The 16,108-nt window shown below is 46.1% G+C and overlaps 1 protein-coding gene across 1 annotated transcript; it reads left to right on the top strand.

The window, feature by feature from the left end:
• Positions 1-3,404: 3,404 nt before the first annotated feature.
• Positions 3,405-14,565, top strand: MTURN (maturin, neural progenitor differentiation regulator homolog). Its single transcript, XM_078606450.1, has 5 exons — positions 3,405-3,850; positions 8,535-8,657; positions 9,695-9,776; positions 11,870-13,828; positions 14,081-14,565. Exons 1-4 carry the CDS (start codon positions 3,668-3,670, stop codon positions 11,905-11,907), a joined length of 426 nt encoding a protein of 141 aa, XP_078462576.1. The 5' UTR covers positions 3,405-3,667; the 3' UTR covers positions 11,908-13,828; positions 14,081-14,565.
• Positions 14,566-16,108: the final 1,543 nt, after the last annotated feature.

Here is a 16,108-nt window from a genome sequence, read left to right as displayed (position 1 = left end):
CATCGCGATTTCGTTATTTTATTTCTGGGCCTGTTTGGTTACATTCCCCTTCTTCCATCTACTTTCCCTCCCCCTTAAATACCCGACTCCCGACCGTAACCCCAACCGCGGTAGGGCAGCGAGCCCTGATGCTCCCAATCGATCCGTAATTTTGAGGGTGCATTGCGCCGAGTTTGTTACGTTACCCCGCTGCCCCCCCCTCACCCTCTTTTTGAAATCGACTTTGTATTTCGCGTGCTAGAATGACGACAATATTTTCATATATTTAGAAGGTAAAGAAACATTGCAAAAATCGCCTAGGTCCTCCACTGCACGGTCACTTCTTCTATTAGGTGCAATACCGAACTTGGCCAGTCAGGCGGCCCATGCCAGACCGCACACTCTGATGATTATGGAGGTTATGTTGTCATGTGTCTCCATCGCTGGTCAGTGTGGGGGTTCGCTGTATGAAGTCTAGGGGATGCTATGACCCATTCAGATAGCACTCGCCACTGACGTTACCCGTGACCGGGAATTGAACTCATGGAGGTTGCTGGGTTAAAAGCGCAGACTGTGATAGCTACCGGTGTAAATTTGTGGTCTTGGATTTTTTTCCATCTAGGTCAGAGGTCAACTCCTCAAGTTGCCGGCAGTAGTGCGTCGTAAAAGCTTAAGAGACGGAATTCTCGACACGCGGTCACACCGAGAAGACCACACTTGGATTTAGTAGAAATCCCGAACGTTGAATGGAAACATGCTACGTGCTGTAATTAAGACCGCGGGTGGCTGTTGTGGACGTGAGGCTCCCTCGAGTGTATGTCATCAGTGGGCGGGGGTGGCAGAGAGTGGAAGGAGCAGGGGAGGATGGGAAGAGACCATCGTGACGAGAGCCAGAATGATGCAATCCTCTGGAGATTCGATGCGGTCCATGGGTCGGGTGTGGCGATTCGAATCGTGCATCAAATCAACCTCCCCCCCCACATCTTCTTCGTATGGCTGTTGTTGATGTTGGGCAACATCTATAATTTCACACTGAGGTGGTTGAGCCAGATAATTGCGTCGGGAGCTGTGATGATGACTCCCGTGTTTGCGAATCGAGCATTGCGTCGTGAGACGTCCCATCGTCAGTTCTGTGTGACCACAGTCCCACAGTGGAGATTATTGTTATTTTTTTTGGCATCCATGCGCTATCAAGTATCCGCAAATGCCACGTTTGTGCGGGTGGACTGTAGTTTTAGGGTTGTATTCATAAGACGAGAAGCGTTTCATGATTTAATTGTTTACATCCCCGTGATATTATTTTATCGGTGCGTCTGCCACCTCGCGCTGACCACCATGGTGAAGTATGGATGGTCAAATAATCCTCACTGCATGCCCGGATTGTAGAAGGCCCTCATCTAGCGGTGGATTGACAAACGAACTGCATGCAGAATAAACTAATTCGCCGTAAAATTGGTTGCAAAATCTGCGTACTGGGCAATGTATGAAATCTCACTCCACTTCGGCTCGTCGTATTAATTGTACCGGACTGCATTTGCCATACCATGAGAGCCCCTCCGTTTTCCAATTAAACTTTTTGGTGTTCTTGCTAATTTCGGATTCATAATTCGATGTTTTTCTTCGATACGAATCATCGGTCCTTCCTCTAAACTGTTAATAAAGAAACGTATAAAACATCTAAGATACGCCTATTATTGCTTTCTTTCCCATATTTCAGTTTACAACGATTATTGAATTAAAAACATCTCGTGTTTGATATGTCCGTGTGTCTCTCTCTGTCGATGCCCCATCCCGAATGTAAGAGGCGCAGAACGGGAGGTCTGATATTAACGAAACGTTCCGCATTATAAGACGCAACATTCCCATGTATTTTAACACAAAATCGGGGAGTGGGAGGTGCGTCCTATAATCCGGTAATTAAACATTAGTTGATTAATCTGCTTGCTGCGTTGACGCTGATGCACAACCACAAATCAAAACAAAATAACGCAACGCATTCCGTGTCAAAAAACACCGCGGACTTCAAAACTAAATTATAGGCGACGTTTCGGGCGATGGTACTATGAAGAAGGGTCAATGCCCAAAACGTCGTCTATTATATGTTTGTCCTTTCAGGCCACGGTGTTATATAAAATCCGCTAGACGTGTGTGTGTTCAGGGTGGGGAGCGGTGGTGCAGTGGTTAGCGCTACGCTGCACTACGAACCCAGCGACCAGGGTTCGATTCCCGCTCACGGCCAACATTGGTGACAAGTATCTATCTGAACCGGTCCTGAGCCTCGCCTAGGTCGACTCAGCCTCAAATTATCACATGGTGTGGCGTGTAAAGACATCGCCACTGGGGAGACAAAGGTGGCCGGGCGTGGTGTTGGCTACCCTCTCACCCACTCCTGAGCTGTGCCGACCTTCACAGCTGCTCAGCATATTCATAGGTTTTTTCGGTAAAGTCACGTAGGTAAAATATCAAAATTAATGAAAATAAAATAAAAATAAAAACAAAAATCACGACGTTTCGGAGGCAACACAAGTCTCCATCATCAGGTGGGACCGTCACAGCCGAATTAGCTGCATCAAGTGAGGCAATGATTCAAGATGTAATCCCTTATAAGCAAGTTGAAGGGGGGAGGAGAGGGGGGGGGGAGCTCATCAGAATGTTAGTACAACTCATCGGGAGGGGGAGGGGGGGGGCCAACAAATTGAACGACGGCTTGGACGCGGTTGCTGCTGCACACGCCAACACAATGGACAGAGAGGGGAGGTCTGATACACATGATAGACAAAAGAACGAAAATGCCCATGTTTATACCAATGTCCATTGTGTTGGCGTGTGCAGCAGCAACCGCGTCCAAGCCGTCGTTCAATGTTTTGCCCCCCCCCCCCTCCCGATGAGTTGTACTAACATTCTGATGAGCTCCCCCCCCCTCTCCTCCCCCCTTCAACTTGCTTATAAGGGATTACATCTTGAATCATTGCCTCACTTGATGCAGCTAATTCGGCTGTGACGGTCCCACCTGATGACGGAGACTTGTGTTGCCTCCGAAACGTCGTGATTTTTGTTTTTGTTTTTATTTTATTTTCATTAATTTTGATATTTTACCTACGTGACTTTACCGAAAAAAAACCTAAGCATATGATTCCTTGCAGTCACGAAAGCTTCAAATCTAGAAGCTGCTCAGCACTTGCCCCAACAGTCTGTTGAGGCTACACGGTTGGAGTACCTTTGTCTTTGTTACGTGTGGCCAGTGTGCGTGAAACTCGCCTACAGATGATGACATCGGGATTTGAGATATTCTGAACAAGATCAATTCGACAGCAACAAGATCACGGCGAGTTTGCGTCTTCCTCTCCCCGGTGCCATTGGCCGCGTTACGAGAGAGAAAAAACCCATCCGAGGGCTTCACAGCTGCGCATTGCCCGCGCTGGGCAGCAGGGGGGGCGACATCACACACGTCACGGTGTTCAAGACGCGCACACGTACAGAGGGCATTGCAGCAGGGACACCACTGGAATATCTGCCCTCTCTGCCTCTTCTATCTCTGTGTGCGGCGTCTTCACCGTCTGCCACCAACACCAACATCACCACCATCATCATCGCCGCCGTCATCATCAACATCATCCATCACCACCACACGACCGGAGGAGGAGGAGGGCCCCCACCGACCCTCCCGCCTATCCTGAACGAGGCCCCGATGGAGTTCGGCGCCGTGGTGGCCGAAGCGGAGGTATGGTGCCTCAGCACTCCGTTCTCTCTCTTCGCCTCCGAGCAGGCGGACAGACGGCTCCACTTCCTCAGCGAGCCCGTCGGAGACGCCAGGGCGCCGCTCTCCTTCTGCCTGGCGTGCCCGCAGGACGGCGACCCCAGCGCCCCGTTCGTAAGTTTGCCCGCTTGTTGGTGGTGGCCGCTTTGGCATTGTGTTGATGGTGGTGGTTGTGGTGGTGATGGAGGAGGGTGGCTTTTATTTCGTGGGGTTTTTCTCTCTCGCGCGCGAAATGCCGCGGTGACAAAAGCGTTGCAGATGGAGGCGAGGAGACGCCGTGGTCGCTTGTGGTTTGGGTTTATTGCGTTTTGATTTTTGACGGTGGCGCCCCCTCAAGTTGTTGATCTTGAGTGCTTTGCTGGACATTGCCTCGTGTGGGTGCGAAAGATGTGGGCGACACTTGCGATCATCTCCAGTGTCACCAGAGGAGACGTTCGTGGAAGGCGCCTTTTTACAAATAAATGTAAATTATTATCGTTGTTGTGCTGTGATGATGTGTCTTGTGTCATTTCGCGGTGACGCCTCCAGTTGTTGTTATCTTGTTGCTGGTGAGATTATTTTGTTTCATTCCCATCTCGTCCATCTTTTATCTTCCGATATAACATATTTCATCACGACGCAATCTTGTCATCTCGAATATATTCAAATCCCATCTTCAATCACACCTTCCCGGGTCACATCATTCAATGTCACACGTCTTCCCATCTCAAATGTCTCGCATTGGCGTACGGTAACATCTTCCGCAATGGCTCATATTCTGATGTCACACATCGATTCACGCCTGTCTTATCTAATATCTTCCGATTATACACCACCACGAATCGCATGGTATATTATCCGCTTCATGCCATTTGCTCATGTATAGCAATCCAAATCATTACCTGTGCGGTAATTTCTCAAAGAAAATCCTCGCTCATTTTTAAGGAGGTTCCTTGCTACATTGGGATGTTTTATCCAACTCCATTAAATGAGTGTCGTAAGCCTTTATCGATGTTCTCCACTGCTTGTACAGTACTACTACTGTATACACTCTTGTGACCGCGAGCCGATGGCTTGGTGTGTGTTTGTATGGGTTTGGGTGAGGGAACCAGTCATAATATCGATTATATAATAATCTACAGCCCTTTGTCAATCCCATGCTGAATGAACCGCAGGCCATACTTTCCCACGCTTGTCATTGAGGGGCAGAGGAGGGAAAAATGACCGGTTCACATCCAACTCCCCACTGATGTTCGTCTTGGTTGGGAGTAGAAAAGTGAGGTCGCTGAGTTCGTAACGCAATGCCCGGGACCACTGCCACCAACTCCATCCCACGATTGATCGTCTTTAATCACTCATTCTAGACTGTAATATATTGCTGAAGGCCAGCCAATCGAAAGGTCGAGCTCCATTGTTCGTCACTTGGGCACAACAAAAACAATCGTGCACTGTTTTCATGGATATACTGGCCCCTGCCATAGGAATATGGAACTTGTACCATTCTCTCAGGGCTGTAGAAATTGAGATGACCACTACTCCACACCCTTTTGTAAAAAGGGAAATCACTCATTAATGTTTTTTTCAGGTATGTAAACATCACCGCATTTGAGAGGCTAGCGAGGTACATGACAGGTTATGTATGGGGATGAGGAATCGAAAGGCCATGGGTGCAGTCCGTGGCATAGCTATCCAGAGTGCAGGCGGTGCAAGCACCACTGGGTACATGGCACAGGCTGGTACGCTTCTCCGGAAAAGTGCACGTGTTAAAGGGCTGCCTGAGTGCAGTGTTGCAGATTGTATTGCAAGAATTAATATGCCCGTTATGGCCTATTTGTTTATTTTATCACGTTTTTGAACCTGCTGGCCAGGATTGAGAAAAATTTTACCCCACTTTTCACCCCGGGCAACTGGACAGCACAGACGAAGTGTTTCTAGCTTAACATTAAAACTGACAACATATTTAAGAATCACAGTTTAGAAACAAACAACATCTATATTATAGAAAAAATATAAACTTAAATTCGCTTAAATGGTCCTCGTACTCTCTGGGAAACTGTTCCAATGCCCGGCCAGGAAATTTAAAACACTGGGAGCATCACGTGAACACTGTGAGTAAAATGTTATTTACAAATAGACAGCTCTTAGAGTCTCAGACCACTTTTTCAGGAAGATCCTGCGACACTGGAATGTTTGGCCAATTCCATGAATGATTGTTTTGCGTCATGTGGCAAAACAAAAAAGAGAACCTGGAGAAATCCCACCACATCCAAGGGGGTGACGTTCAAAGCTCCATGGTGACGGAATCAATATGTAGACCCAATCGAGTGAGTGGACTCGATTGGGTCTGCCACACCTCGCAGACCCTGTGCCCACGGTGCCTGGCAAGCCCCCAAGTGTGAACCAGACTCAAGTGTGCTTAGCTTCTGACACTTGTGCGGTGTTATTTTCTCACTGAAACAGGAACAAACTTACCAGCGTATGCTTACAAGTGGTTATTCTCATTAATTGACAGCATAAGCAGCGGCGCAGCATGGTTGGTATGGGCCCTGGTGCAAGAAATGTAATCGGGCCCCCTGTTTGATTACTCCCTCCCCACCCTTTGCAGCCTGATGCCACAGGGCTTCCTGTCTCTCATGGGCCCCCTGGCACAGTTGCAGCGCCTGCTTCTTCCATGCGATCCTAGCGCCCACTATTGGAGACAAATTTCAGTTGGCACGGTCGGGTTGTAAGGGACAATGCAATGCATCTATTATTCAACATATCTCCAACCCTTCTGTACACTTTAGTGGTGGGAGACCGGGCGCACTGGGCATTGGGTTCCACATGTGGAGGGCTACATTGTGGCGTCACGCCAAGATATTGTTTATCCTTTCCGTTCGGAAAATGCGATTCAATTGGATTGTGAACGTTCTGACGGTTAACCACATCCAATGATCCTAAAGCAGATGCTGAGGGCACTGACCTCTCCAAATGCAATGGGGATTGGAGACGTGGGGGGGGGGGACATGTGAAAGAAAGAGTATTGAGTAGCAGCAAGTAAAGGATGTTATGGTGTGATGTTTGTATTTCCTAGATCTCCATTTGCAGTGCTTGCTTTCATGTTATACAGTGGATAGAAATGTAGAAAGTTACATAATGTTGGATAAAAAAGCCAGTTGAGGGCATGAAAGGGTTTTAATAATGGACTATAAATCTGAGCAATAAAGTGGAAAGATAAGAGCAACAACCTCGAGATGAATTGTGACGTGAAAGGATGTCAGTTAAATAAGTGCTGTCACCCCCGTGTTGGGGTTTATGTCAGCCCCGTAGAATTCTAAACCCTTGTTTAATGCTGTTTAAAAAAAAAAAACCTCTTCACATTTTACAGCATCTTTGACACACAATATAAACCAAAGTCACATCCTATGATATTTTCTTCTTTCGCCATAACACCGACGCAACGGCGTGGCTATTAAATGTGCGAGCAGTGCAAACTGCACTGGGGCTCTCAGGTTGGAGGTATCCAGACCACTCGGCTAGGAAGATAGTTTTTACGTTAATTAAATAGCCCCCCCCTCCTCCAATTAATCCTTTGTACCTGGGGCCCATGTCAATCAAGATATGCCACTGCACATAAAAAAGAGCCATTTCCTGCAAACGGCTGTAGTTAATTTCAGTCCCTTGTCCAGCACTTAAAGCCCTCATTCTCCTTGTATTACTTGGCTGCATCACATGCTTTAGTTGCATAATCTACATTGCCTTCTTTGCAATAGTTTAGAACCAAGTGGTTCTTCTAAAGTTTTCAGTTTCCTGCCTTTGTAATTCAATGAATTGTAATGAATTGTCGCGAATCCGCATCACGAATTAAACTATCTCTTCGTGCTCTTATAGTGCAGTTAGCACCTCTAATGGCTGCAGGGTTTCCCTGAACCTCCTAACATCATTGATTCTTTAAACACACAATTGTATGCATACATCGATGAATGGATGCACCATAATGTGTGGGGCTATGTTGGAGGCAACATGGAACAGTGCGGCAAAATCCATTAAGGTCCTGTACATTTATGCTTCCACATTTGTGCTCCCCACCATCACCGATCCGCACTTAACAGCGTGGTGAAGTATGGTCATATAATAACTCCCGCGACCCACAAAGAGGTTATATGCACTCATCACAGGTGGAAAACAGACATGGAGTCAGTTATAAATGTAATCTCAACTGCATCGTGAGCTGAAATAACAATTAACGCCGTGATTTCGGTTCACTATGAATGACGTAAATCACAACTCTAATTGACCTCGTATGTAACGTATGTGTGTTAAACTTTTTTCGCACCGTACGTGCCCAACTACTAATCTGAGGTGCGGGACAATGCCAACAAACTAAACACCTAAAGCAGCTATAAATAAATTTTGATTTAAAGCTTTCGTGACTGCAGGGATTCATATTCTTGGTTCTTTCGGTAAAGTCACATAGAAGGGAAATAATAAAATAAAAAATGTTTTAAACAATAAAAATTCTCACGACGTTTCGACTGCAACACAAGCAATCATCATCAGGTGTGATGATGATTGCTTGTGTTGCAGGTGTGATGATGATTGCTTGTGTTGCAGTCGAAACGTAGTGAGAATTTGTATTTTTTATATTTATATTATTTTATTATTTTCCTTCCACGTGACTTTACCGAAAGAACCAAGACTACAGTTCTAAATAATTGAGTTTTCAGTCTGGTGGAGAGGTTCCAATCGCATGTGTTACTCACAGCCATGCCCTGTGTGGTGGCCACGTCCATGTGTTGCCCCCCACCCCTCCCTCTGCCCCCCCATCTCCCCCCCACAGCTCGTGTGGAGCGAGAGCGAGGAGTGCCTACGCCTCCTCGGGCCGGCACAGGACTTTGCCTCGTCGTGCCGGGAGAAGACGCTCCGCGAGGTGCTCAACCGGGCCTTCCGTGCACTTAAGCCGGTACGGGGACCCGGGGGGGGGTGGTCGCAGGTGACGCAAACGAATGCAGAGTGGTGGGGTGGGGAGCAGGCTGCTTGGGGGTGTTTTGTTGAGGCGCTTTGTCAAGATGTAGTTCGGGAGTGAGCGAGCCTGGAGGGGCGCACATTTCTATTACAGAAACCAGAGGTGTGGACTCGAGTCATGTGACTTGGACTCGAGTCAGACTCGAGTCATGAATTTGATGACTTGCGACTCGACTTGGACTTGCATAACAATGACTTTGTCCCACCTATGAGATGTGGACTCGAGTCATGTGACTTGGACTCGAGTCAGACTCGAGTCATGAATTTGATGACTTGCGACTCGACTTGGACTTGCATAACAATGACTTTGTCCCACCTCTGACAGAAACTCAAGATGGGAGACACGACATGGTTAACCTTTTAAAACATTTTAAACTCTAACAGAACGAGTGACTGCGATGTGCTTCTTATCAATCGTGCATTCCATTCTGCTCTAGGTGTCGCCCCCTATGTATATGAGGAACATTGCTGAAAAATCACCACTGTTGTGAAATATTGTACCAACAATTTTTGACTTGGCTACAAGAATCACGAAGGGTGGTGGCTGAGCCTTCAGCAGTGGGTGGGGGGAGGGGTTCCTCTGCCCTCTGAAGCACCACCAAAGATCTAGGACATGGTAGATCCGCAAATTTCTTTGAGGCGAACATGGAGGACGGAGGTCGTGTTAGACCACTCCGTTGAGGTGCTGTGTGTTTTGTGAGCGTAGGGGTGAGATCATTTTCTTCATGGAGGGTCCAACAGGAGTTTTTAACACCATTGGTGGAGCAAACATTAGCACACTCGCACCTCAGCCACTTCTGCCACTGCTAGTGGTCCATGCAGTTACGGAAGTGAGAAGCATTCCATGATGACGACAACGGCGATGATGACGGTGGTGATGGGCGAATTTTGAATGACAGGGCGTTCGAATATATTTGGGAGGTAAGATACATTCTAAATGTCCGCCTTGCTCTCTTTCATATACTTGCATCAAAGTTGTTGGGGCTTGCGGAGGAAGAGGATGACGCCTTTGAGGATGACGATGACCTTCCACCAGAATTTGAGGACAAAGAGGCCGGTACGTGGTGTTACAAGCTCCATTACATCGTAGCGATCGTGACATGGCCATTGCCACTTAGGCCTGTCAGTCGCCATCTTGTTGTTACTGCCTCCTGCTGACACCTTGTTACCATCGCAGCTCCATTTCTCCATAAATAAGCCACATTTTATGTAACTACGGATAATTCATAATTGGATGCTGCCGTGGTGTTGTGGGTAGCGCAATGGACTTCAAATGCAAGGGAAGCTGGTCCAATTTGATCTATGAACATTGAATTAACTATTTTTATTTCACCAGGTAAGGCCCACTGAGCTATAATAGCTCTTGTTCAGATGCAACCTGGCCACAAATGATAGCTAAATGAAGTGGCTTATCATGTGGAAATGTTAGCTAAATACTCGAAATGCATGTTTCTCTATACCAAGGGAAAAACCGGAGGACCCGGAGAAAAATTCACGCAAACTCGGGGAGAACGTGAAAACTCCATATATACAGGCGTCAGGGTCGGGATTGAACCCATGATCTACTGTATACCCGGTGAGGTAGCTAACATCTGGCCACCATGGCGAGATCTAAGCTTGCAGCAGTTGGGAAAATGGTGCACGTTTCTTACATCCTTCTCACCCCCCACCCCGTCCACTGCCACCGTCTACCCAGGGGTGTAAATGGGTTCACCATAGTTGGTCGATTAGCAGGTTGTGTACGATGTCTACTACCACCTCTTCCCTAGTCGTTTGGCCAATGTGGAAGAGTAGACCAAATCACCCTCTCGGAGTTCTCTCAAGTTCCCTGTGGTGGAGACCTGTCTTCCAGAAGTGACATAAACAGGCAATTGCAGGGCTACACCTTTACCTATAGATAATTACTTTCAAAATTATACACATTTTTCACCCCATTTGTATTACTGGGATGATTTAAATGTTGCCTCTGTGATGTTACCCAATGCTTGGGACCGCCTGCAGCATGTACCGTGCTGGGTAAGAGCAATCATTCATACACGAAAAACGTGATTATCTCTTGACAGCAGAAAGTGTAATTGTGGCAAAATTGCTGGGTCCTCCCTCCCAGCATGACTTGAATGTTGTGTAACATCACCATGCCGCTTGCATGATAAACCCTACAGCCATGTGTTAGAGCACCACAATTCAAAATATCGGCTACATTTTAGGCAGCGAGTTTGACACACCCTGCTTTCAAATGATGATTATACGTTCCCTACACACGATACACGCAGTGCGCTTGAGAATCGATTAAGGTTTAAGCACATCGTAAACAAATTGCGATTTAGGCTAGTGGAACAGAAAACACTGCACGCATGTATGTTGAATTTCCTTTGCACTATACATAGTCAACCATGCCAATCGGAAGTGCGGGAAAGGCTAACAAACTAAACATAAAAATCAGTTCTAAAGACGACATGGTAAAACAATTAGAAGGCACAAACAAGATTAAACCAATTGATTCTGGAATCGAAATTCCGACTCCATTGTTGAGAGTATGACTCATGACATTATCAATGTTTATGCGTTGTGGTTCACATCTTTGAGTTGCATTTCTCAAACGTCACATCCTTCAGGTGTTTGACACGTCACAATGGCTTCTCACTTCATTTACAGGGGCCACACGGGCAAACGGGTGGAGCAGTATAATCGCTTGGAAACTCCTTTTCACAATTTACCGTATTTACCGTGTGTGAGTGAGGAGTAGCGATGCATTTTTGTGCTCGCCGCATTACAAACCCGGCAACTTGAGTTAGATTTCTGGCCACGGCTAACATCGATGGCGAGTGATATTGGAATCGATCCTGGGACACTCCGAGATCGACTTGGCCTTAAAAGAATGACCGTACCTGGTGTGGTGTGTAAAACATCAGCGCTGGGGAGACACAGGTACCCAGGCACGGTGCTGGACACACCGTGCCGGCTGGCCTTCGGCACTCGCTAACAGCACTTGCATCAACAGTCTATTAATGTCTGTACGGGGTCTTTGTGTGTGTGTTTGTGCGTGTGTGTGCGTGTGTGTGTGCTCGCTAACAGCACTTGCCCCTACAGTCTGTTAAGACTATACGGGGGATCTTTGTCTTTATCTTTGTGTGCGTGTGTGCTTTCCAGAACATCCCAGTTCAGACTTGGGAGAAGACTCCGGTTGAACTCTGAACCACGGGCGACAACACTGTTTGTGGATATTGACATTTCGATTGTGCCCAGATGTTATGGCACTTAAACTCTATATCACCTGCATCTGCATGACCGTCTGAGTCGTTCCGTTTCTTCGTGCATTATTATTTGCACAGAAGGCCAGTAGTTTTTTGGCCATTGAACTGAAGTTGTGGTTTTTAGGGGGACAAAAAAGCGTAGCTTGATTCATTCCGAAGGTCATGAATGAATTGTGGAATGTAGTCGATCGTGCATGAAGGAGGGCGGAGTGGGTGTGTGTGCACGTGTAGTAAAGAAGAATGATCGTGCATTGTGCTCCACAGTATGCGACTTTCTTGCCAAGTGCAGAGAAGCCGCACCAACTGAATTAATGAGTTCCCACTGTTTAAAAAATCATAGTCTTCCCTATGCATTAAATTGATCAACAATAACTACAAGCACTAGGAGCATGATAACCGTGTGAGGATGCCGGGTGGCTCAAGAGATCAGAGTGCCGAGCCAGGACTGCGGAGATCATTGGTTTGAATCTATCGGGCATCCAGCCAACTTTGATTGAACTAGGTTCTCGAGTGCAGAGAGAGAGTTAGTGGTCTCAGCCCAGCCACCAGTTGTCCGCACGAAAGAAACCCGATCATGTAAAAACAAAAAATTGCACTAAATTTTGCTTGATTCTACCTGTATTGGTTTGACTGTCACGTGACAATCTCATAGCAGAGCTTATGGGAAAGTGTGCCCCCTATCGTGTTAACAATAAAAAGGCGGCTTGAAAATTTTCTTTTGGGAGCCCTGCGAAAAATGTCTTGGCCGTTCTCCAACACCCTTGGTGCAGCGCTCTGTGAGTTGTCCAAGGGGATTCCTCATCTATTGGCGTGATGCCGATAGCACAAATGGAATTGGGAATTTAATACCAAAAAATATCCTTTTTAAAATAAACTTTTATACCAGTATAAATTAATCTTAATGGTTCTGATAATGGTTTGTGGACGATGAAGGTAGATATTTGTTTGTAATTATGTGAGGTAGTGTAAAAATGCATTAGTTTATCGATAAACGTTGATGCGCTCACGCTACGTGCATCCAAACGCGAATGTGAATAATCAATGTTTTCGATCAGTATATTTATGTAACTGGGTCGGTGTGATCGTGCATCCACTAGAGGCCGCAATATTCAGGGCAGTGTTAAATAAAACATGATTTGAATCTTGAAATCGCCACCACGAGTCATGATATTTCATCGGATCGGAAGGTTAAATTGTTGTACCCTCTAATTGGCATTAATTACCGTAGGCAGCAGTGGATAGATCATGGCTGATATTGATAATAATTATAATTAGTCGTAAACATGGACTTGCGTGGCACACACCCATCCCTTACACACCGGTATGGGTGCAGTTTTGTTTAACTTGTATTGCTATATTCTGACATGAAAAGCATGTGGAACTACTACCTATGAGGTTAGTCATTTCCTTGACCGCCCAAATGTCACGGAGCTTCGACCAAAACATTTCGCTTTTGTTGTGCAGTGATTGTGCTTAAGGCGGGTCAAGCATCGCTGCCCATTTAGTATGCAATAAGATTGATGTGGTGTTCGTTCGCTACCTTCTGTTACAAATCTGTTATGACTTGTAAGTTTCGCTTAAGAATAGGAAGTGACTGCTACTGTCTCTACACGTGCGGGATAGACACTGGTCTGGCGCTCCCAGTCCCCGCAGGATTTAGTTTTTGTCATAAACCAGATTTTCATGCAATCACAACCCCACCTTGGGGTTTAGTTGATTAAATAACGCTTTTCATCAAGGTTGCCGAGTTATCCTGTAGAGTTTAGACGGTGAAGGTTTTGGGTTAAGGGTAGAGAGTTGGGTTTAGGGGGTGAGAGTTGGGTGAGGATTTAATTGAAAATGGGGTTTGGGTTAGGTCTTAATTTTAGAACTTTCGTGACTGCAGGAATTATTATTTGTTTCTTTCGGTTAAGTCACGTCTAAAGATAAAATAATAAATTAAATAATAGAATACGACGTTTCGATTGCAACACAAGCAATCATCATCAGGTATAATGAAATAGCGACATAAAATCTAACCAGAAAACTATAGACAGACATATTAGCAGACAGATATCACCAAGATACATAGCGAGAGCAACACAGGTAACAGAGAGGTTTGGGTTAGGTGTCATGTGTTTAACTTATTTCGCTAATCGGAGGTGCGGGGAAGGACAGCAAACTAAACACAAAAGGCAGTTCTTAAGAAATGAATATTAAATCTAGATCTAAAAGTGCATAGCTCCAGCGACTTCCTAATATCGAAAGGGGGAGAGCGTTCCAGACGGCCGCAGCACATCTAAAAGCGCGCGATGCGGTGCCCGCTGTCTTTGTTCGATGGGCTTGCCACAAAAGCCGCTGCTGCGAGGATGACTGAAGTTCGCGTGATGGTCGACACGGGTCATGCTCAGAGTTTAGGGGTTAAAACGATAAAAGTGAGGCACAGGGGGGTGGGAGGCTCGTGGACATGTAGAGTACACAAGACTGCTCGGCTTGCCACGTACATGCGGGGGACGGGTCGTGCTGTTGTAGCGATGGGCTCTCTGTTATGCAGTAACATTATTTTTAAGTTGCTTGTTTGCAAAGTAATAAAGAAACCACTTGCTTTTAAAAGTGTCCGCTTTATTTTAACTATACGAATAAACAATACACGAAACTAGTTACGTCATCGTTTTAACGTTTGAAGGCGCGCGCATGTCATACAATGGGTTGATTTATATCACGTTTCATATATTTAACTCGAACACAAATAGGAATCGTCAAATTTCGATTTAAAGCTTTCATGACTGCAGGGGTTCATATTCTAGTATCTTTCGGTAAAGTCACGTAGAAGGGAAATAAAACAAAATTCTCACGACGTTTCGGCCACAACACAAGCAGCCGTTAGGTTAAGAACAGAGCTGTCGGAAAGACAGCTAATGAGGACGCTGTCTTTCCGACAGCGCTGTTCTTCACCTGTGGACGGCTGCTTGTGTTGTGGCCGAAACGTCGTGAAAATTTTATTGTTTTATATGTTTTATTTCCCTTCTACGTGACTTTACCGAAAGATCCAAGAATAGGAATCTACAATATTGGTCAATACACTGTTTTTAAACTCATAATTGCCATACTATATATTTAGTAAATGTTGTCTTTCACGTCCGAATGGCGCAGCGGTTCCCGAACTTGAGCTGGGAAAACGGAGTTCGGTGCCAAACCACGGCTATCATCAGTGGCCGAGTCTTCGACGTTCCTGGGCACACACTCCACCCCACAGCCCCCTTGGCAACCTACACTGACCCCTCATGCGAAGTTACTGTGATCAAACGACCACCACGAGCCCATACGGCGTGGGAAGGCCTTCATTCAGCAGTGGATTAACAAAGGGGTGTAAATGTAATCTTAATGTGAAATATCCACACTTCGTATTTTTTCCCCCGATCATATCTACAATGATTTCACGTGGTATCTTGCCAGCCACTAGTGGCCGTTAATATTACACAATCACAATGTCGAAAAAAAAACAAATTCAATTTTTAAATAGTTCATATTCTATAAATAGAATTTGTAGCAGGGAGGGTGGAGGGGTAGAAAGAATAAGATTCGTTCCAGAACTTAAAAACACCACGTGGCCAAAAAACGTCACAATTGCTTTGGATTAGATGGCACCACGGTCTAACAAAAAACCCCAGCACACTTTCTGACCAATCACCGCCTTCCATTGGCTTCAGACCCTGCAAGTGAGCCCATCTCGACCAACCAGCGCCCTCCGCATCTGAGTTTTTTAAAATTAATTTAGCGAATGCTTTTACACAGAGCACCAGATACATATTGTGCACAATCTAAATTAATAATTACATCTTCATAATAAACTGGGAGCCACTTGCACGGTTGTTGACGTCATTGATTCCGATCCCAAGGAGGTCCACCCACGCCTCAGCCAATCAGCGCTGGGCATTCCGCGGATATATGACGTCAATACTTCTGATCATCGTTAGCCTCTCCCACCACCTCGGCCAATCAGCGCTGTGCACTCCGCAGATATATGACGTCAATACTTCCGATCATCGTTAGCCCCTCCCACCACCTCGGCCAATCAGCGCCGTGCGTTCCGCGGAGAATCCTCGACCCCTCCCTCCCTGGCGGAATTCTGACGTCATCATTTCCGATCAACGTT

This window comes from Lampetra planeri, chromosome 26 (assembly GCF_965212315.1).
Source record: "Lampetra planeri chromosome 26, kcLamPlan1.2.h2, whole genome shotgun sequence".
Lineage (NCBI taxonomy): Eukaryota > Metazoa > Chordata > Hyperoartia > Petromyzontiformes > Petromyzontidae > Lampetra > Lampetra planeri.
This window is presented reverse-complemented; position numbering and strand designations above follow the sequence as displayed.